This window comes from Bufo gargarizans, chromosome 8, assembly GCF_014858855.1.
Source record: "Bufo gargarizans isolate SCDJY-AF-19 chromosome 8, ASM1485885v1, whole genome shotgun sequence".
Classification (NCBI taxonomy): Eukaryota; Metazoa; Chordata; class Amphibia; order Anura; family Bufonidae; genus Bufo; species Bufo gargarizans.
Genome location: NC_058087.1, coordinates 149,733,303 through 149,755,210, shown reverse-complemented (window position 1 = coordinate 149,755,210; position 21,908 = coordinate 149,733,303). Strand labels below are relative to the sequence as shown.

At 44.9% G+C, this 21,908-nt stretch overlaps 1 protein-coding gene across 2 annotated transcripts in view; it reads left to right on the top strand.

Annotated features, from left to right (window-relative positions):
• Positions 1 to 21,908, top strand: part of PARN (poly(A)-specific ribonuclease) — a 116,389-nt gene that overhangs the window by 15,310 nt on the left and 79,171 nt on the right. For both annotated transcript variants that reach the window (XM_044303387.1, XM_044303386.1), the window contains exons 3-13: positions 3,142 to 3,221; positions 8,862 to 8,929; positions 9,008 to 9,089; positions 10,297 to 10,357; positions 10,440 to 10,617; positions 12,087 to 12,152; positions 12,608 to 12,646; positions 14,049 to 14,091; positions 19,676 to 19,756; positions 20,130 to 20,186; positions 20,655 to 20,732. In XM_044303387.1, the coding sequence (XP_044159322.1) occupies positions 3,142 to 3,221; positions 8,862 to 8,929; positions 9,008 to 9,089; positions 10,297 to 10,357; positions 10,440 to 10,617; positions 12,087 to 12,152; positions 12,608 to 12,646; positions 14,049 to 14,091; positions 19,676 to 19,756; positions 20,130 to 20,186; positions 20,655 to 20,732 (833 nt within the window). The remainder of the gene's footprint in view (positions 1 to 3,141; positions 3,222 to 8,861; positions 8,930 to 9,007; positions 9,090 to 10,296; positions 10,358 to 10,439; positions 10,618 to 12,086; positions 12,153 to 12,607; positions 12,647 to 14,048; positions 14,092 to 19,675; positions 19,757 to 20,129; positions 20,187 to 20,654; positions 20,733 to 21,908) is intronic.

Genomic DNA, 21,908 nt, shown 5'->3' with positions numbered 1-21,908 from the left:
TGGGGGGGGGGTGATCAATGACACGGGGGGGGTGGGTGATCAATGACACGGGGGGGGGGTGATCAATGACACGGGGGGGGGGGGTGATCAATGACAATGACAGGGGGGGGGGGGGTGATCAATGACACGGGGGGGGGGGTGATCAATGACACGGGGGGGGGGGTGATCAATGACACGGGGGGGGGGGGTGATCAATGACACGGGGGGGGGGGGTGATCAATGACACGGGGGGGGGGGTGATCAATGACACGGGGGGGGGGTGATCAATGACACGGGGGTGATCAGGGAGTTTATATGGGGTGATCAGGGGTTTATAAGGGGTTAATAAGTGACGGGGGGGGGGCGGGGGGTGTAGTGTAGTGTGGTGTTTGGAGCGACTGTACTGAGCTGCCTGTGTCCTCTGGTAGTCGATCCTAACAAAAGGGACCACCAGAGGACCAGGTAGCAGGTATATTAGACGCTGTTATCAAAACAACCCGAGGGGTTAGCTCATGTGATATTTTTATAGAGCTGGTTTTTACGGACATGGCAATACCAAATATGTCTTATTTTTTTCTATTTTTATTTATTATTATTTTTTTTTTATTCCTTACTTGGGGACCTTTTTTTTTTTTTTTTTTTTTACATGTGAAACTTTTTAAAAAAAAATTTCAGCCCTTTATTTTTTTTATTTTATTTTTACACTTTTCGTCCCCCATAAGGTCATACAAGACCTCTGGGGGACATTTGCTTCACTTTTTCTTTTTTTCTTTTTCACTGTTGATTTCTCCTGTAACTGGGGCTGACATAGTAGTAGCCCCAGTTACAGAAGAAATGCACCCCCCCAGAGAGGCTGTACAGCGTGATTCTGCGCTGTACAGCCTCAGAGCAGGGCTGATCGAGGTCTCTTTTAAGACCTCACACAGCTCCTGCTCTCTCCGGTCCCGGTGGTCACATGACCGCCAGGCCGGAACAGGAAGCGCACAGCGCTTCCTGCTCTGCAGACACAGCGCTCGGTGAGCGCTGTGTATGCAGTGATCCGGAAGGCAGGGACACCTGGGCACTGTCCCTGCCTTCTCTCTGGGTTGCCCTGCTGTCACTGACAGCGGGCAACCCGATCAGCAGCTGCACGATTAGCGTGCAGCTGCTATTTCTGAAAGGACGTTTTAAAACGTGCTTTCAGAAATAGAGGTCCACCCATAGGACGTTTATATCCTATGGGCGGACTTAAAGTGGTTAAAAATGTTTACAGGGAATTAGTAACCAGTGGTTTTTGTATCGCAGTTTTCACCTAATCAAAATGTTGTTTTTTTTGCTTTGTTTATCAAAGGCTCCATTTCTGAGTCATGATACTATTTCTTTGGTTCAATGAAGATGTCACCATTGCTCTTATTGCACCCAAGCTTCACTCATTTCTGTGGCTAGTCCCTCTCTGGCAGCTTTGATTGACGGGGCCAAATGGTGGCAAAGCAGCTAGGGAGGGACTAGCCACAGAAAGGAACCCAGCATGTGAGCAGCATGCCATGGCAGCAATGGTGATGCCCTCATTGCACCAAATGCCTAATTTGGAAATGGCAGCATGGTGGCTCAGTGGTTAGCACTGGTGCCTTCGCAAGCAACATCTCCATGTGTTTGTGTGGGTTTCCTCCCACACTCCAAAGACATACTGCTAGGCGGGAACTAAGATTGTGAGCCCTGTTGGGGACAGCTGGATGCTTACGGTATGTCTGTAGGGCGCTGCGGAATATAGAAGCACTGTATTACTAAAATAAATACAATAATTTGCATATCGAGAAGTATCATAACTATCACTATCTAAACACCCTTTAGATATATATTTTTTTAAAAATAAATGTTGGTGTTATTTTGACTTTTTCATGTCGCCACCTATATCGTCTGGTGTCAGATTCCCTTTAACATGGAAACCTGATTTGAACAATAGGTGATTTTTCCGATGATATACAGGTGACACTCCAAAAATTTGAATATCGTGCAAAAGTCAATTTATTTCAGTAATGCAACTTAAAATTAGAATATTGTGAAAAGGTTCAATATTGTAGGCTCAAAGTGTCACACTCTAGTCAGCTAATTAATCCATAGCCCCTGAGCAAAGGGGACCTCAAAACTGTGGGGTTTCATAAGCTGTAAGCCATAATGATCCAAATTATAACAAAGGCTTGAAATATCTCACTTTGCATGTAATAAGTCTCATATGTTAGTTTCACCTTTTAAGCTGCGTTACTGAAATAAATGAACTTTGCACGATATTCAAATTTTTCACGTTTCACCTGTATTCCCTGGTGGGATAGTGGAGTCCTTTTAGTTTTTAAATGTATATTTGTATATATCATTTTCTTCTATGATATTTTGTAATAAAAATTGGTGTAGACAAACCGTACTAGTTCCTGGAACTTATATGGAGCCCTTTGGCTACCTGCACACACTGCGGTTGGATTACATGCAGTTTTTCTGCACATTTTTTTTTTTTTTTTTGTGCAAAACCCTGTGGATAATACAATACCAGCATAGTAACTGCAACTTTAAAATAAAAAAAATCTACACTTTGCAGATATGCCGTCACTTTGATCATTGGGGTTACGACCTCTGGGACCCTCGCCAATAGTAGGAATAAATTGTTGTGTTTTCTCTATACCGCGGTGCTCTGGGCCCCATAATAAAAATGATGGCGTATCCTACTTTATGATCCAGTAATATCCCATTAAATGATCTCATAAAAGTCGTATTTTAATGCAGCATTCTTATGAGATCTCTACATGAAGCCTTCTATTATGGCTGGATCTTTTTAATTCTGGTACATTATTTTCTGCATTACATGCTGGCACTGATACTGCTGAGCTCAGTTAGATGCCTGCAAGAGGGAAAAGTGAGATCTGTGGCCCCCAATTCCCTGCGCACATGACGTTGGTCTTAGTGCATCATTAATGAGCTATTTCAGGTTATTAGAAAATGGCCCCGAAAACAAGCCATGCCCTGCTTTTACTGCCTATTGTAAGTGGGTCAGATGAGATGTCATCAGGTTAGTTTTATCCATGAAAATCTAAATCTGCCGATGGTGCGGTTCCTTGGCTTGTCTCTGGGACTTGGCATCGTTTGCTTGTATAATAACATGCTGGATCTTCCTTCTTGTCATTTGTGTATTAGGGATTAGTGACGGGCCATCTTTCACAGCTTTAACAAATAGTTTGGACACACCGGAGGAGAGATATAAGAAGCTGAAGGAGGTCAGTATAACTTCACACATCTTGCATGGAATTTGTCACTCATTTTAGGATACCATATCTGAGGGCAGCATATACTTCTGATCTTCTGATCAAAACGCTGGGTCACATTCTTTAAAGCGTACCTGAGTTTTCCCAAAAAGTTTACATAATGGCTGTGCTTCTTTGTACAGGGTGGCCCATCCTGTTACCTGCCTCCAGCGATAGGAGAAGATGACTAAACAAGTGTGGTTTTTTTTTTTTTTTTTTTTTTTTTTTTTTTATATTACCCACAAGCCACAGATGATGCTGACAGTGGTCCCCGTACAGGTCTCTGCATCTTTGGGCACGTTGGGTTATGTTAGCTGATACTGCTTGCAGCTCTTCCATCAGTGATGCTGAAGAAGAAAAAATGTCCTGCTTTTTTCAACAAGATGGGGCAACATGCCGCACCCCACGGGACTCGCTGGCACGGGAGAAATTTAAAACCGTGTCCGCTAACAATCTACATCCCCTGGAAAACATCACAAACACTATGCGCAGCATCACTAATAGAGCTGCATCAGCCAACGTAATCCGCCGTGCCCAAAGATGCATGGATGTGCGGGGACCACTTTCAGCATCTTTTGTGAGTTGCGGGTGACTAAAAAAAAAAAAAAAAAGCTTGCTCGTTCATCTTGTCATAATATTGCTGGAGGCGGGCTACGTTTTTGTGGTCCACCCTGTACAATCATAACTGTGAAGAAAGTTTGTTTGGGCTTCCCTAAAGTCTTTCACCCATATCATTCCCTCTTTCAAGCTAAATGCCTTTCTCTCAGAAGCCAGTACTGTCTGCAGTGACCTGACTTCCCACTATGTTGGTTTTCTTCTAGTGAGATGAGAAAGCGGATAAGGGGGATAACTCACACTTCCAGAAAGGCAGGAGGCTCCTGTGATGTTCAGAAGCAGTTTGATCAGGATCTTAGCTGGCTCTGACAGGCCCCACTTCCTCTCGGCAGTCTTCTGAGTTAGGCTACTTTCACCCTGGCGTTTTGGTTTCCGTTTCTGAGATCCGTCCCCCATTGACTTTCAATGGTGTTCAAGACGGATCCGTCTTGGCTATGTTTAAGATAATATGAACGGATGCAGACGGTTGTATTATCTGAACGTATCCGCACCGAAGGAGAGTGTGAAAGTAGCCTTAGTTAGACCCCAGTGGCCATTACTTCATAGCTTTTTTTTTTGCAGGTAGATACAGGCATATTTTTTAAATGAAGTTACTTAGAAATTTGCTAGTTAAACCATTCTCTAGTAAATGAAATAAAATTGTGTGAAAGTACAGTGAGTCTTGCAGGCTACTTTCACACTAGCGATAATGTTTTCCGGTATTGAGATCCGTCATAGGGTCCCAATACATGAAAAAACGCTTCCGTTTTGTCCCCATTCATTGTCACTGGGGACAAAACGTAACTGAACAGAACGGAATGCTCCAAAATGCATTCCATTCAGTTCTCGTAGTGGAGAGCAAACGGCATGCTGCGGTTTGCTTTCCGACCTGGGATGCGGAGCAAGAACAGTTCTGACACAATAGAAAACTGATCCGTCCTCCTTTGACTTTCAATGGAGTTCATGACTGATCCGTCTTGGCTATGTTAAAGATAATACAACCGGATCCATTCATAACTGATGCACACGGTTGTATTATTTGTAATGGAAGCGATTTTGCTGAGCCCTGTCGGATTCAGCGAAAAACACTAGTGTGAAAGTAGCCTGTCGGGTCTTAAAATATGGCACCAGCTCCAGAGTGGAGTGGGCGCCATAGCAATAGTGTGCCTGCTGTTTCGCACAAAAAACATTCCTGGCTAATGACTGCGATCGAAGGCAATGCCATTCGCAGACTTTTAACCCCTTAGATGTTATGGTTAAATGTGACCACAGCATATGAGAGGCCAACAAAAAGCTAAGCTTGCGTTTCCAGTGCAGGAACGCCTCCCCTGGACTGAGATCGGTGAAGGTGTTCCTTGTAAGTGATAAGCCAGAGTCTGTTCTAGGCTTTTAGGCTCATTACTTGTATATTACAATTCAGGCCAGCAGGTGGCAGCACTGAATTGTAATATAGTGATGTATGTACAGGGCAGGGACCAGCAACCTTCAGCACTCCACTGCTCTGAATCTAGATTCCCAGCATGCTCCCTTACGCGACAGTTCTTGTAATTCCCATAGAAGTGAAAGGTGGATCCTTGGAGTTGTAGTTTTAGAACAGCTGGAGTTGCGGAGGTGGTTGCTGATTAAAACTATACAAATGTGATATTGCTGCAGTTGTACTGACATGGAGAATAAGGGACATGGTCAGTTTTACTACATAGTGAACGTTGTAAAAACAAAAGCCATAGACAGGGATCTCATTTTTTTAACTTTTTTATTTTTATTTCCCCCCCCCCCCCCCCCCCAATTTTTCTAGCTTCCCACTACATTCTATGCCATATTAAATGTTGCAATTAGAAAGTACAATTTGTTCAGCGAAAAACAAGCAATCATACGGCTATGTGAACGGAAAAATAATAAAGTTATGGCTCTAGGAAGGTAGGGATTGAAAAATGAAAACAAAAAATCGCTCCGTCAGAAAAGGGTTATAAAGGGGTTTTCTGAGATCTTACCTGATGACCTATCCTTCGGATAAGTCATTAGTATCTTATTGGTGGAAGTCCGACACCCGGGACCCTCTCCAATCAGCGGTTTGAGAAGGCACCGGAGCTCACTGTAGCGCTGCGGCCTGCTCTCAGCTCACCAAGGGCAGTGCAGTACGTTGTACAGCGGCTGTGCTTCATATTGCAGCCCGGCCCCAATCACATCAATGCGGCTGAGCTGTGGTTAGGCCATGTAACTGGTGGCACAATTTTTCAGACTTCATTGAAAAGGGACAGGCTTTGTAGGATAGGGGAGTAGCCCAAGACTACTTTCACATCTCCGTTTTATAATTCAGGTTTTGCGATCCAGCAGAGGATCTCAAAACCTGAATTTAAACGGTTTAGTTTTGTCCCCATTCATTTTCAGTTCATTTCAGTTGCCTTTTGTGTCCGGTTTGCAAAACGTAACAAACTGGATCCGGCATTTAAAACCAATGTAAGGCCTCTTTCACAGAACCGTATGGCTTTTGCAGTGTTTTCAGTTCAGTTTTTTCTTTCCATTGCATTTTTTTTTACGTTCTGCATAGGCTACTTTCACACTTGCGTTTTTCTTTTCCGGCATAGAGTTCCGTCCTAGGGGCTCAATACCGGAAAATAACTGATCAGGCATATCCCCATACATTCTGAATGGAGAGCAATCTGTTCAGGATGCATCAGGATGTCTTCAGTTCAGTCGTTTTCTGACTGATCAGGATGGAGATAAAACCGTAGCATGCTAGGGTTTTATCTCTGGCCCCAAAAAACTGAACACTTGCCTGAATGCAGTTTCCGGTATTTTTTCCTATAGGAATGTATTAATGCCGGATCCGTCCCATGCGCAGACCGAACCGGTAAAAATGTGATAAATATAAACGGAGCTCGACTGAGCGAAACCCAGGTCGGGTGATTGATCCTTTGTACATTGCTCGTTTATACCTGTATATTGTGAGCACAATAAAACCAGTTTTACTCCAATTTACATGACGGTACTTCACTATTGGCTGCCTTTTTGGTGTTCCATAGAAGCTTGGAAGGGAGAGGAGGAGAGGCTTAAAATGCCATCAGTTGGCATATGTTTGCCGGATCACTTTGCCGCAAGTGTGAAAGTATCCTTATACAGGAATTACATAGAAAAAATTGGGCTTTACATAACATTTTCAATATATGGCTCCGCAAAAATGGAACGGATACGGAAGACATACGAATGCGTTAATTTTTTTCCGGAACCATTGACTAGAATGGAGCCACGGAACGTGATTTGTGGGCAATAGGACATGTTCTATCTTTTCAACGGAACAGAAATGGAAATGGAATGCATACGGAGTACATTCCGTGTTGCAGGTTTTGATTCTCTGCCGCATCTCAAAACCTGAATTAAAAGCGCAAATGTGAAAGTAGCCTAAGATGCACCATTCTGCACAAAAATTGTGCCACAATTCTGACGGAAAATCTTGGACTAAGGCCTCATGCACACGACCGTTTTTCGGGTCCGCATCCAAGCCGCAGTTTTTGCGGCTCAGGTGCGGACCTATTCACTTAAATAGGGCCGCAAAAGATGCGGGCAGCACTCCGTGTGCTGTCCACATCCTTTGCTCCGTTCTGTGGCCTGCAAAAAAACATAGCATGTCCTATTCTTGTCCGTTTTGCGGACAAGAATAGGCATTTCTACAATGGGCCGCAGTTCCGCAAATTGCGGAAGGCACACGGGCAGCTTCCGTTTTTTTGCGGATCCACGGTTTGCGGACCGCAAAAAATGGAACGGTCGTGTGCATGTAGCCTAAGGTTGCAGTTACATGGTGCAGATTTATTTGTATGAAATCCACACCAGAACTGCACAAAAAACACACACATCTGCACTAGTTTTCCACAATTTTGATGTATTTTTGGTGCCGATTTTCTGTTTATGATGACGGCCCCATTGAAGTCTGGGGAAAACCACTCTACAGAAGGTGCAGAATCGCACAAGCACTCGGCATGCTGCAGATTTAAAAATGCACACTATTTCCACACCTAAGAATAAAAAGCCAAGTGTTCATGAGGTTTATCTAATCTCATGCTGGTACTGTATTAGGGCTCATGCACACGAGCGCATTTTCTTTCTGTGTCCGTCCCGTTTTTTTTTTTTTTTTTTTTTCATGGACTGTATGCGGAACCATTCATTTCAATGGATCCGCAAAAAAACGGAAGTTACTCCATGTGCATTCCGTTTCAGTATGTCCGTATTTCTGTTCCGCAAGAAAAAAAATATAGAACATGTCCTATTATTGTCTGCATTACGGACAAGGATAGTACTGTTCTATCAGGGGCCAGCTGTTCATTTTGGCAAAATAAGGAATGCGCACGGATGTCATTTTTTGAGGACCGCAAAATACATATGGTCGTGTGCATGAGCCCTTATATTGTTTTTATTGTGTCCCCCCCCCCCCCCGTCCCCCCAAAAAAAAATAAAAAAATCTGTGTGGGGCAAAAACAAAATCTGCACCCTTAAAATTGGTGCGGGTCTAGGCGGCCTGAATTTTCGCCATTTGTTGTATCTGGGTCATAGTGCAGCAGCAGCTTTAAAGGGGTTTTTACTTCCTGAAGCTAAAAACCTTATCTTGATCATGTCCAGGTGACTCTTTACGGGAGCAGGGCGATGTATAGGTGCCAGGCTAGTTGGGCATGTGTCTTGCCACACCATTCAAAGCCTCTGGGTCAAGGGCTGTACTTGTCTGTCTGTCAGTCCCATAGACTTTGAATAAGTCGGCAGTGTGCATGCTCGATCGACACTCCATTCTAACTTCTCCTCAGTGCGGCCATGCAGGAGGAAAGGGGGGCTCTGGGACCCTGTGCTAGTGATCTGTGGGGTCCCCAGCCATCAGACGGTTATTACCTATCCTGTAGATAGTTGATAAATGTCAATTGTGGCAAAACCCCATTAAGGTAGTCGGTTACAGTCTCCAATGTATTTTTATATATCTGTGTATTCTCCTGCTTACAGTTTTGCAGCTAATTTTAACTTTCTCTTCCAATTTTGCAGCACTCTATGGAGTTTCTGTTATTTCAGTTCGGGCTGTGCACCTTTAAGTATGACGACACGGAAGCCAAGTATGTTGCTTTTTACTTCATTTTTTGGTGTTCCCTTTACTTTCTGATACGCTGACCGTAATTTTTTGGTGCTTGCAGGTACATCATAAAAACATTTAATTTTTATATTTTCCCAAGACCATTCAATAGACATTCGCCAGACAAGAAGTTTGTTTGTCAGGTATGTTCTACTCTTTAGCGGGATTCATTTGGTTACGTAGTTACACCGTTGGGCCTAAGTTCACACAGTCTTTTGGAGGAGGTTAGGGCAGATTTTCCTACCGGTTTCTCAGCCAAAGCCAGCAGTGGAACCAGCAGGAAGGAGGAGCAGAAGTTCTTCCTTTATTATAATTTTGCCACATACGTCCCCAACAGGTCATTAAAAGACTAGTTACAGGGTTAAACAGCCCCCTGTGGGGGTATTGTACACAGCAGCGCTGATCGGGGTTTGCTAAAACCCTGCAATTCTGCTCTGCCCCCAAGACACACAGCGATCACGTGATCGTGAGCTCCTATAGAGGATGCGGCATAGCTGCATCCTGTATTCACTGCATAGCCCAGGAGAGGGCAGAACTGGTAATACACAATTTCTGTTGTCTCCTGCTGAGTGCAGGAGCAGGACCTTTTTAATTTAGTAGTGTTGGGCACGTGTGCATTTGGCGTTAGTTGAATGTTGACCAAAGATCAAGGACTTGACCATCTAATGTGTATGGTGGGGTCCAGACACAACATGCACTATCTTTTGGATCTCACAGGAGATGAGCCAATGCCAGAGGTGTCAGGCATTGGCATATTCCTCTATGCCCATTGAGAAAACATTCATGATTGACTAAACTGAGTGTACATGTGTATAGGGAGTAGTTTGGGAGGCAAGCTGTCAGTCAAAATCGGTGCTTGTAGAAAAATGTATGGCCAGTTTATCCTGTACAATTTTAGGAACATGTAGAACCAAATGGACCCATCATAAGTCAGTGAGGTTCCTTGGGTGCCAATGTTGGGGTCCGCGGATCCGCAAAACACGAACACCGGCAATGTGCGTTCTGCAAATCGCCGACACTTAATAGAAAATGCCTAAATTGCAGACAAGAATAGGACATGTTCTATTTTTATTTGATTTGGAACCGAATTGCGGACCCGGAAGTGCAGATCCGCAATTTCAAATCCGGCAGCCCCATAGAAATTAATGGGTCCGCAATTCCATTCTACAAAATGCGGAACAGAATTGTAGACGTGTGAATGGAGCCTTATCCGTTTTGTGACTTGTCTATGCACCATTGTTTTTGATAGAGATGGAGGCCACAATGCAAATGTGAACCAGGCCTAATTTTCTTATCGCCTCCAAAGGTCCTCTGACAGTATTAAGTGTATCTCATGTTTTTGTCTTCCAGAGCTCGAGCATAGATTTTCTAGCTAATCAGGGTTTTGATTTTAACAAAGTATTTCGTGACGGTGAGTTTTCCCTGAAATCTTTTACAAAGACTGAGCAAAATCTGTGCTGGGAAATGACAATTTTTTTTTTTTCCCCTCCTAGGTATTCCATACTTGAACCAAGAGGAGGAAAGACAGCTCAGAGATCAGCAGGAGGATAAGCGTTACCACACAAATGGTGCGAGCACGACGAGTTACCTGTACGTGTCACCTGATGCACCCAGGGCTCCAGTCGCTCCTGTCATTCCTGAGGATCAGAAAGATTTTATTGATAACATTGTGTAAGTGTCCAATAAAACCTTTACATTTCTGTAAGAATCCTATGTCATTCCTATTCTGCTAGCTATGTAGATTTCTATTGAAATTGTTGTTTGGTAACCTGTAGATCAGGAATGCTTAAAGGGGTTATCCAAAGCATACCCCCCCCCCCCCCCCCCCCCCAATACCCAGGCCCCTCATATAGATTATACTTGTCTCGCTCCCCGGAACCTGCTTCACGCCTGATCTCATCTCAGCATGGCCAGTGCTGCATCTCCCTGTCGTGCGGATCAAAGCATCCAATAATGCTAATATGCCATGACAGGATGAGCCTCCCTAGTAGCATTTTGGGTGACGCTAGGGAAGCTCGTCCCATCGCAGTCTGCTATTGCCCCCACCACCCCCTTTCGTCACCGATATTGGGGGGGGGGGGGGGGGCATGTTTTAGACGTGGCATGTTGTCAGACATTTAAAGGGATTATCCAAAGTGTGGACTAATAGTTTCATAATAACTCAAACAAGTGGGAGGTTTCTCTGTGACTGCTAGGGAGACCTAAGTGATGGATAACTGGGTGACAAATTTGACCCCTCAACAGATTAAATAGAACGGGGTCATATTCGCCTCGCCGATCCCCTGACGTTCCCGTTCTGACGATTCTCTCTCGACATAGAAAGTGTAACTGCTCTGCCAATGTCTGTCCACAGTGGTGACCCAGCTCTGCCAGTGATTGACTGAACAGTCATAGTCTCGTGTCGAGCAGGACCAGGAAACAGAGGGAACCTCTTCTGACCAAACCGTCCCTTTAACTAGTCACTACTTGTCGCAAAATAAGTCACACATAGCAACAGTTGAGTTCAAGACAGAGACTTTTAGCTGGGGTTTCACCTTAAGGGTTTTTCCAGGATTTACATATTGATGGCCTTTCCTCAGGATAGGTAGTCAGTATCACATCACCTGGGGTGCTGAGACCCCTGCTGATCTGATGTTGATGACCTATCCTGTTTGAGCAGGCCGCACGGCGCTCCGGTGATGTCACTGGCCAAGGAAGAGGCCTATGTGCTCACAAATCACATGCGGCCTCTTTAGACAGCTGATCGGTGGGGCCCTGGAATTGGATCCCCGCCTACCCGATATTGATGACCTCTGAAGTTAGGACATTAATATGTAAATCCTGAACATCCCCTTTAACCACAGATTTTTCCCATACAGGACTGTATCCCGGAGGCAATTTGCTAATCTATTATTTTTTTTTACCAAGATTTTCTAATGTAGAATTGCACATGCAGAAATACGTGTTTCAGATGTCAGAGTTGCTTCTATAAAAAATGGAAGTGTTCTTCCGCACAGAGGAGCGGCCACAGAGATTCAGTTCTCTGACATACCAGTTACCCGCTATTGCCGACAGAAGACAGAACCCATGGCGTTTTAATTTGTCTGTATCTTACTTGAAATTCCTTGCACATATGAACCATCACTTCCTTTTTCTTCCAGAGGGTCTGTTGATGAATTTTTAAAAGATGAAGAGAAAAAAGTTCTACAGCTAGAACCTTGTACTGGGTCTGTATCTTTAATTTCAGATTTCCATATTCTATAGATTAATCCCGCTCTACTGCTGCGGGGTCCAAGCTGTTTTCTGATCGAATGCCCTCCGAAGCATGTTATCTAAGGGCTGGCGATGTGCGGAACAGGACAGCCAGCCCTATGATAGAAGTGCCTATTCTTGTCTCAATTGAGGACAAGAATAGGACATGTTCCATCTTTTTCCGGGGCCACGGAACAGAAGTGCGGATGCGAAGAGCACGCGGTGTGCTGTCCTTTATTTACACCTCTATTTGTTATAGTTTAGATGTGGCTTACAGAAGGGAAATGTTATCAGATCTGAAACATTTTTTGCGTTTTTGTTCTGTTTCACTTATTGCAGTATTTTTTTTGTCTGTGTTTCTCTGTATTTTATCTCTGTGCCTGGTCTGTATATCATTCTAGTTAGATGAACCCCTTTTCTCTCTTTCTAGGTATCAGAGGAAGCTTATCTACCAGACAATGAACTGGAAGTAAGTTGGAGTTTCGCTACATAAATCTGTTTCAAGATTCTGAAGCCAGATTATTGAATTATAAGTTATTAGAATGACATTTTGAAATTAAAGGCGTGCAGGCCACTTATGGTAAATATCATTAAAGAACCCATTCAAATGATTATCCATGTCAGGGGTACCAGGAGGTACAGAGACTGAAAGATGACCTAGAAAGCGTCAGGGGAATGGGAGGGTGCGTATTACTACTTTTATTACATTACCCATTCTAAGCATTTTTCTTTATTTTTTAAGAACAGACAGCCCCCTTAAAGGAGTTGTTGCGTTACTAGGACTGATCTCCTATCCACCGTGTCTGATCGGTCATATTAATGGGGGCCCAGTGTCACACTATTTGAATGGAGCAGCGGCCATGCATGTGCATTGCTGCTCTATTCAACACTATTGAACTGCTGGAGATACCAGAGCTCTTGTACTGGTCGTCCAGTATAGTCGATTGGAGTGGTTGCGCCTATTTGTGACCGCAGCTCCATCGATACCTGGGGCACTGGGCCCACGTAGTCGGCTGTGTCTTCATACTGGAATAACCCCTTTAATTCCTTCTGTCACGCCTAAAGGATTAAAAAAAAATATCTATTAGTTTAAACTCAAATTTCCAATACATTTGCCTTACTGATTCTGCGCCGGTCCACACTGATCTGCCTTATTCTGGCAGTTTTTTTGTGTCCTCCGTAGTGATGACATGTCACATAAGGGAAAAGTTTTGCTTTAGGGCTCTTTCACACTTGCGTTCTTTTCTTCCGGAATAGAGTTCCGTCGTCGGGGCTCTGTCAGAAGAATCCTGATCAGTTTTATCCTAATGCATTCTGAATGGAGTGAAATCTGTTCAGGATGCATCAGGATGTCTTCAGTAACGGAACGTTTTTTGGCCGGAGAAAATACCGCAGCATGCTGCGCTTTTTGCTCTGGCCAAAAATCCTGAACACTTGCCGCAAGGCCGGATCCGGAATGAATGCCCATTGAAAGGCATTGATCCAGATCCGGCCTTAAGCTAAACGTTGTTTCGGCGCATTGCCGTATCCGACGTTTAGCTTTTTCTCAATGGTTACCATGGCTGCCGGGACGCTAAAGTCCTGGCAGCCATGGTAAAGTGTAGTGGGGAGCAGCATACTTACCATCCGTGCGGCTCCCGGGGCGCTCCAGAGTGACGTCAGGGCGCCACAACCAGGACTTTAATAGCGTCCTGGGTGCCATAGTAACACTGAAAGCATTTTGAAGACTGATCCGTCGTGTAATTCTGGCAAGTGGAGTACACGCCGGATCCGGACAATGCAAGTGTGAAAGAGGCCTTAGTTATTCCTTTACTTCATTATTGCTGTGCATTGTAGTCACTTCTAAAAAACATTTCTTGTCTTCTCTTCAGGTTTCCTAAAGGCACCCATGTGGAAACTGTAGAGTCTCCAAATGTAAGTTTTTCCAATTCTGGAGTTGGGGATGTTTGCCTACTCAGCTAGGCCTACTTGTAGTTTAGGCCAACAACTCCCATGAAAGTTGTCATTTAGGCTATTTTGGATATTGCTCCTGAAATTGCAGTATTGCTCAATCATAATTTGTTTTCTAAGTAACCAGAGAAAAGTATACATGGATTCCATAAGCATGCTTATCTATGTTCTGCATTTAGAAATGGTGTGGTCAAAGCTACTGTATTTCACTGGGTAACACTGTTAATGTAGTTTTCTTAATTGACATCTTTAATATTTTTTTTTGGTGTAGAAGTTTGTATTCCCAAATCTCTAATGCTGAAAGTTTTTAAAGGGCTTGTCTCAGAATATAAGAGATACAACTAGCTGTAGAAAAAGTTATGCAATCACAGAGTAGACCTTGCTCACTTGAATACTCCTTCACTCAAGCGTTGCTGCTCCGGTAGCTCCTGCACCTGCCATACATCCACATTACCGATGCAGCCAATCACTGGCCTCTGTAGTGATGCTAGCATGTACGACATGTGACAGCTAAGGGTACAGTCACACTATCATTAGAAGAATTCGGCAGGCAGTTCCGTTGCCGTTCCAGAAATCCGTATGCAAACTATCCGAATCCGTTAGACTTTTGCATTGAAATACTGGATTAGTCTTTCCTGTTATTAATTTTTTTTCAAAGCTAGAAAGAACTGCACATGCGCAGATCGGAAAACCAGACGGCGATGCAGCAATTTCCGGAACACTTGGTACCGGATCCGGCATTAATACATTTTAATCGAAATTAATGCTGTGATCCACCAAGTGCAGTAGTGTTTTGGGATTTTGGTTGGAAAAAATACAGCAGCATGCTGTGGTATATTGTCCGGTCAAATACCGTACAAGGGACGGAACGGAAGACATCCTGATGCATACTGAACGGATTGCTTTCCATTCAGAATGCATTGGGACCAAACTGATGCGTTTTCCCCTCTCGCCTATGACAGCACCCATGGAGAAGACCGCCTCCTACCCTTTAGGACAGGAACCAGAAACCGCTTTAAAAGAGGGACCACCCTCTCCACCTCCAGTTCTGTTTCCTATCCTAAGGGTACTGGAGGGAGTCGGAAACCGTCAATGGATAGAGCTGTGGGCGCCCCAACTACTTGAAAGTGTGTAGGACGGCTTACCTCTGCGGCCGCGTCGCTTGTCCGGTTGTTAGCATCGTGAGTGGCGTGCGCACAGGCATCGCAGCTTGGACGGTGACGTACCTCCGGTGCAACAGTGGAGGGAAGCTATCCCTGTAAGCCGGAAGTTGGGGGAAAGCTGGTGTGCACGCCCGGGTGAGAAAAGCCCAGTCGGCTCACTGCCCTGCTGGCTGAAGAAGTGGGCAGTTCCTCCATTTGGAAGATCTAGTGTCTGAACATGGATCAGTCTCAGCACGCAGAAGCCACTGAAACCACCAATGATACGCCAGTACTGCGGTGGGATAAGAGGGGTAATCCCCGTATGTGCATGTGGCTGTTTACTCATGGGGGTCATCTTCTGTGTCTTGGTGTTTAAGGAGTCTAGGAAGGTCTCCAGATCTAAGGACAAGGGGTGTGCTATATGTAAAAAGAAACTACCCTTTGCCTGGGCGAAGCCCCTTTGCCAAGCTTGTGTGAGCAAGTTAATGGAGGAGGAAGCTCCGTCTCTGATGGGCAGCATCAAGCAGATGATCCGGGAGGAGATTAAGGAGTCGGTTAGCGGTCTGCTAGAAAGCCGCCCTAGTACCTCTGCAACTGCATCAAATTCCCCCTCCAGCGACAGTGATGTACTTTCTGGATTGGAGGAAGAGGGAGAATGCTTTTCATCAAAGGACTCCTCTGATGAGGAAGCCACTTTTTCATACAGAGAACATTAATTCCCTAGTAAAGGTTGTGCGAGCTACTATGGGATTAGATGACAAAGAGCCGACGCAGTCTGTTCAGGACCCCTAGAAGAAAGTCTTTGGTGTACATAAAAATATTCAGGCTGTTATTGTTAAAGAATGGAAAAAGCTTGATGGGAATCTTTATTTTTTTCCCCCTCTGTGAAACGTAAATACCCCTTTTGAGGAGGAGGTGACTGCCTCTTGGGATAGAGCCCCTAAGCTAGATGCCCCTGTGGCCAAAATGGCAAAAAAAATAATTGCGCTTCCATTTGAGGATATGGGTTCTCTAAAGGACCCAATGGATAGAAAGGCAGACCTTTATTTAAAGAAAAATTGGGAAGCCTCAGCGGCGGCCTTTGAAACCAGCTATTGCCGTTACTTCGGTAGCTAGATCCCTTAAGGCAGTGATAGGCAACCTGCGGCTCTCCAGCTGTTGCAAAACTACAACTCCCACCATGCCCTGATGTAGGCTGAAAGCTGTAGGCAGTCTTGGCATGCTGGGAGTTGTAGTTCTGCAACAGCTGGAGAGCCGCAGTTTGCCTATCACTGCCTTAAGGCATGGATGAAGTAGTTGGAGGATCAAATTAAAGGGGGTACCCCCCCGGGAGCAGTTTTTATCCTCTTTCTTTTTATAATGCCTTAGATTTTATGGCGCATTTTTTTTCAGCCGACTCCCTAAGATTATTGGCCAGGACTTCCGCTTTATCTAATTCTGCCCGTAGAGCTACCTGGTTGAAAAGCTGGAGCGGAAATGCTAGCTCTAAGGCTAAGCTTTGTGGAATTCCGTGTCAAGGGGAATTCTTATTTGGCCCGGTCCTCGACTATCTTCTTGAAGGCCTCTAATAAAAAGAGGGGTTTTCCTTCAATCACTCAGCCATCTAAAAACTTTGCGCCCCAAAGTTTAACAGGGAAGTTTTCAGGGGAAGAGAAAGATCTAGACGATATACAGGAGCGGCAAAAAAGTCAAAGGGGTTTCTTTTTTCTGGGGCAGAGGCCTAAAAAAGCAGCCCCAATGACGCCAGGCCTCCAGTGGGTGGTTAAATGGATAAATGCCATTATAAAAGAGGGCTTAAAATTAAATTTTCACAGGCTTCCAGAAGAAAATCTGTCAACACAAATCTATCGTGCAGACCCCGCAAGGCAGGCAGCCAGCCATTATTTGAGGTTTATTACCTATTAGCAAAAAAAGCCCTGGTGGAAGTTCCAAAGCAAGAGGAGGCAAGAGGATTTTGCTCAACTTTGAAAACAAAAAAAAAACCGAATGGTTCTTTTTGTACCGTAATAAACTTTAAAATATCTGAACCGTTTTTTTGGTGTACGAAAAATTTCGGATGTAATCCATCAGGTCAGCAGTAAACTACCTCTTCCCAGATTGTTACATGGCCACAGTGGATCTCAGGGATGCTTATTACAGGGCTCGACAAATCCCAGGTCGCCATGGCGATCAGGAATTTTGTCCTGGCGCCTGGGTATTTGCCCTCACACGGCTGCCCTCCAGTAATCTGGGGCGCTCCCAACACTCCGCCGCCTCTACGTGGACTTCTCGGACAGTCTGGCAGGGAAGAAGTTACCCGGATCTGCCCCGCCTGCTCATAACGGAGCAATGGGGAGGAGAGATCAGCTTCTCTAGTGGGTGTTCCTTCTCCCTGGCTGTAGCGCTGTCCAATCCCAGCGCAGCGCATGGAGAAGGAACGCCCAGGAGAGAGGCTGATCTCTCCTCCCCATTGCTCTGATAGTAATTGGCATATGGAGCAGGAAACAGTAATGGGGCACAGCGGGCGAACGGAGCGGCGCCCAGGAATAATAGTAAGTGCTACTTAAATTGGAGCCATATAAGGTCGTCTTTAACACATAATACAGGAGGCGGGTGCCGACACCCTGCCTCTGATAGGGAGCTGCGATCAGCGGCAGTTAACCCCTCAGTGTGAAAGTACCCTTAGGCCAATGATTGGCTTCATCTGTCACTTGAAAGCATGATAGATATGTTCTTGATCCAGTTAAAAAACAAACAAAAAAAAATCCAGGAGCATCAGTGCTGGGAAGGTGAGACGAGTAAAGCTTGGTTCACATTTCCTGAAGCTTTTATTTTGTATACACGCGAACAAATTCTTTAACTCCTTGTGCACTCCGCCTGTACAGCGACAGTCCCTATGGTTCTTAATTGGGGTGCTCTATATTATTTTCATATAATACATCATAAGATGCAACATGCCATGATTTCATGGGAATCTGCAAGAAAAAACTCTTTTCATGGAATTCTATGGCTGTCATATTATGGATTTGTGGAACAGGTTTCCCTAGCATAGCTATTTGCATACGTCATGGGCCTCATGCACACGACCGTTGTGTGTTTTGCAGTCCGCAAACCGCGGATGGCATCTGTGTGTGTGTTTCACATTTGCGGACAGACTTTAATATAACTGCCTATTCTTGTACGCAAAGCGCGGACAAGAATAGGAAAGGTTATATTTTTTTTGCGGCGCAACGAGTTCTGTCCGCATGTTTTGCAGCCCCATTGAAGTGATTGGGTCCGCATCCGAGCTGCCAAAACTGCAGCTCGGATGCGGACCAAAACAACGACCGTGTGCATGAGGCCATAGCCATAAAGTAAACCTTAATGCAGCATCTGTCTTCCAGAGAGACCCATTGAGTGCTCATATTAAGCATTTGAATAAAATGGATCTTAGACATTGTATTCTTTTTCTTCCCTGCCAAATGCATTTACAAGTATCCCAAATGTGAGTTTGTGAAACTTCTCTGGGGGTTCACGAACACTTGCCCTTATTTAAGAGTCTGTTTCCATGATGGGTTATCTGTAAAAGAGTAAAGTAACATAAATACCCTCTCGGAATATAGATGTTAGATGATTCAGTATCCAAAGCAATTTACAAAGATTCTTGTAAAAATAAAATAAATACACATTAATTGGGGAACGGACAGAACACTTACCTGGTGACCTCCTTTACATCTTTTAGCTTCAGATTTGCCAGTTCCTGGGCTCCTCTGCTACCATCCAAAAAGGCAGCCCCACTTCTTGGACAATCTAGTGCATACTGTGGATTTGGTAGCCCAAGACGCTTCCTGTGTCCCTCAGGTTGGCCAGCACTGCTCACATGATCAATTCTGGCCAGTCCAAGAGCGGGGCTGGTCCAAGACTACTGACTCGGTGTGCATCAGGTAGTCTGAGAAGTGGTGTGGTAATCTTGGATGACATAAGAGGATCCTGGGAATCAGCAGTTCTGCAGATGAAGAGGTCACCATGTAAAGCCTCATGCACACAACCGTATCAGTTTTGTGGTCCGCTAAACACTGATGACTGTGTTGCCCCCGTTTTCTTTGTGGCTTCAATGGGTCCTTGGTCTGCATTTTGCTGTTAAGAATAGGACCTGTTCTATCTTTTTGCGGAACAAGGGCCTGCATGCAGACAGCACACGGATGACATCCGTATGCAGTCCGTTTTTTTTTTTGTTTGTTTTTTGTCTCTTTGCAGACCCATTAAAATGAATCACTCTGCAAAAAAGTGTATTGGACACGGACCGAAAATAGTCATGTGCATGAAGCCCAAGTGTTCTTCTGTTAGTGTTTCCCCCCCCCCCCCTTCCTTTTTTTTCTAGAACCACAGGGTTGCCGTAATCTAAACGGTCATGTCAATCTATGATTTATGTACCTGCTATATTCCAGAATGAAAGGCACATGATTATTACCAAAGTAGATGAAGATGAGCGGAAGACAAAAGAGCTGCAGAAAAAAGCCAAAGAACAGGTACAGCTCAAATGTTCCTTAGGGTCCATTCACACGTCCGTAGTGTATTGCGGATCCGCAATGCACTCCCATAGAACTGCCTATTCTTGTCCGCAATTGTGGTCAAGAAGAGGACATGTTATATTTCTTTTTTCCTTAGTCGCGGACCAGAAGATCGGGGGCGCGCTTTGGAAATGCGGATGCGGATAGCACACTGCTGTCCGCATCCTTTCCTGCCCCAGAGAGAATGAATGGGTCCACACCCGTTCCGCAATTTGCGGAACGGATGCGGACCCATTCTACTGACGTGTGAATGGACCCATATGGTTTGATATTAATAAGCAATGCTTGATAATGATAATATTGCTATGTATCAACTTTTGTCTTGATCCAGGAAGACCTTAATGATGCTGTTGGGTTTTCTAGAGTTGTTCAAGCAATTTCATCCTCTGTAAGTATTGAAGTGTTCAGATATTAAACCAGACAGTTAAAATTCACCTCGTTACACTTATGGATCTATGTACAAATGTAGGAAACCACCTGCTCTGGGGTAGAAAAGTTGTATACAGCTGTCAAGCCAGGGGTGGGGTGGGGAGGACGACTGTGATGGTCTCATAGGGACCCCCTTACAGCTGGAGTCCCAATGCGTCTGCATGCTGTAATTTAAAGATCAGCAGGATTTAATTACTCGCAGATTGCTCTTTGTATTGCACTCGGTTGTTTCCATCTCCTCTTTCAACTAAAATAATAAAAACTTTGACTACAGTAGGTACATGATGGCGTCTATTCATGTGAAAAATGGGCACATGCTGTTTACATTCAAATGAACATATTCTATTAGGATTTATTGCCTCAAACAGACGTTCAGTTTGTATTTGTTAGTAATCGGCACATCTGACATGCTTGTCTCTTCTTGTAGGGTAAACTCGTGGTTGGACACAACATGATGTTGGACGTCATGCACACCATAAGTCAGTTCTACTGTCATCTACCTGAAGTAAGAGTTTCTACCCTGTAGAATCTTTCTTTCATTATGAAGGTGCCATGTTTCTAGGTTGAGCAAATTTCTATACCATCCATTTATTTTATTTAAGTTTTTTTTTATTAGTCGTACTAAAACTGGATATAAAGGCTTTAATTTATCAAGACCGTTGTGTTCTATGCCAGTCTTGAGGGACAGCGTGCTATCAGAGCTGACATTTAAATTATAACTAGCTGCAGGCCTCATCATAACTTAACGGGAACCTGTCACCGGGATTTTGTGTATAGAGCTGAGGACATGGGTTGCTAGATGGCCGCTAGCACATCCTCAATACCCAGTCCCCATAGCTCTGTGTGCTTTTATTGTGTAAAAAAACTGATTTGCTATATATGCAAATTAACCCGAGATGAGTCCTGTCCCTGAGACGAGTCAGGTACAGGACACATCTGAGGTTAATTTGCATATGTATTGTTTTTTTTACACAATAAAAGCACACAGAGCTATAGGGACTGGATATTGCAGATATGCTAGCGGCCATCTAGCAACCCATGTCCTCAGGTCTATACACAAAATCCCTTTGACAGATTCCCTTTAACCTCTTAAGGACATAGGGCGTACAGGTACGCCCTTGTGCCCTGGTACTTAAGGACACAGGGCGTACATGTACGCCCTGTGCATTTTCGATCACCGCCGCACGGCGGGCGGTGATCGGAACCCCGTGCCTGCTCAAATCATTGAGCAGGCACTTGGAGCAAATGCGTCGGGGGGGTCCGGTGACCCCCCCCATGTATGCGATCGCAGAAAACCGCAGGTCAATTCAGACCTGCGGTTTTCTGCGTTTCCGGGTTATTCGGGTCTTTGAAGTCCCGATAACCCGGAACAGGATGGTGATGGTGGTGTGATTTCACCCCACCAATCACCATCCAGCGATCCTGAGTGGTGATGGTGACATCACCACTCAGGATCGCTTTCTGATTGGTCTGTGGGCGGTCCGGCGGCAGATTCAAAAGAGGCAGGCGCTCCTCTCCTCCTCCTTTTGTGTTCCGGAGCCGGAGGAGAGAGGAGCTGCCTGCACGTGTCTGCCACCGCTGCCTGCACCCCGATCTGTGCCCCCCAGGACCCGATCTGTGCCCCCCAGGACCCGATCTGTGCCCCCCAGGACCCGATCTGTGCCCCCCAGGACCCCATCAG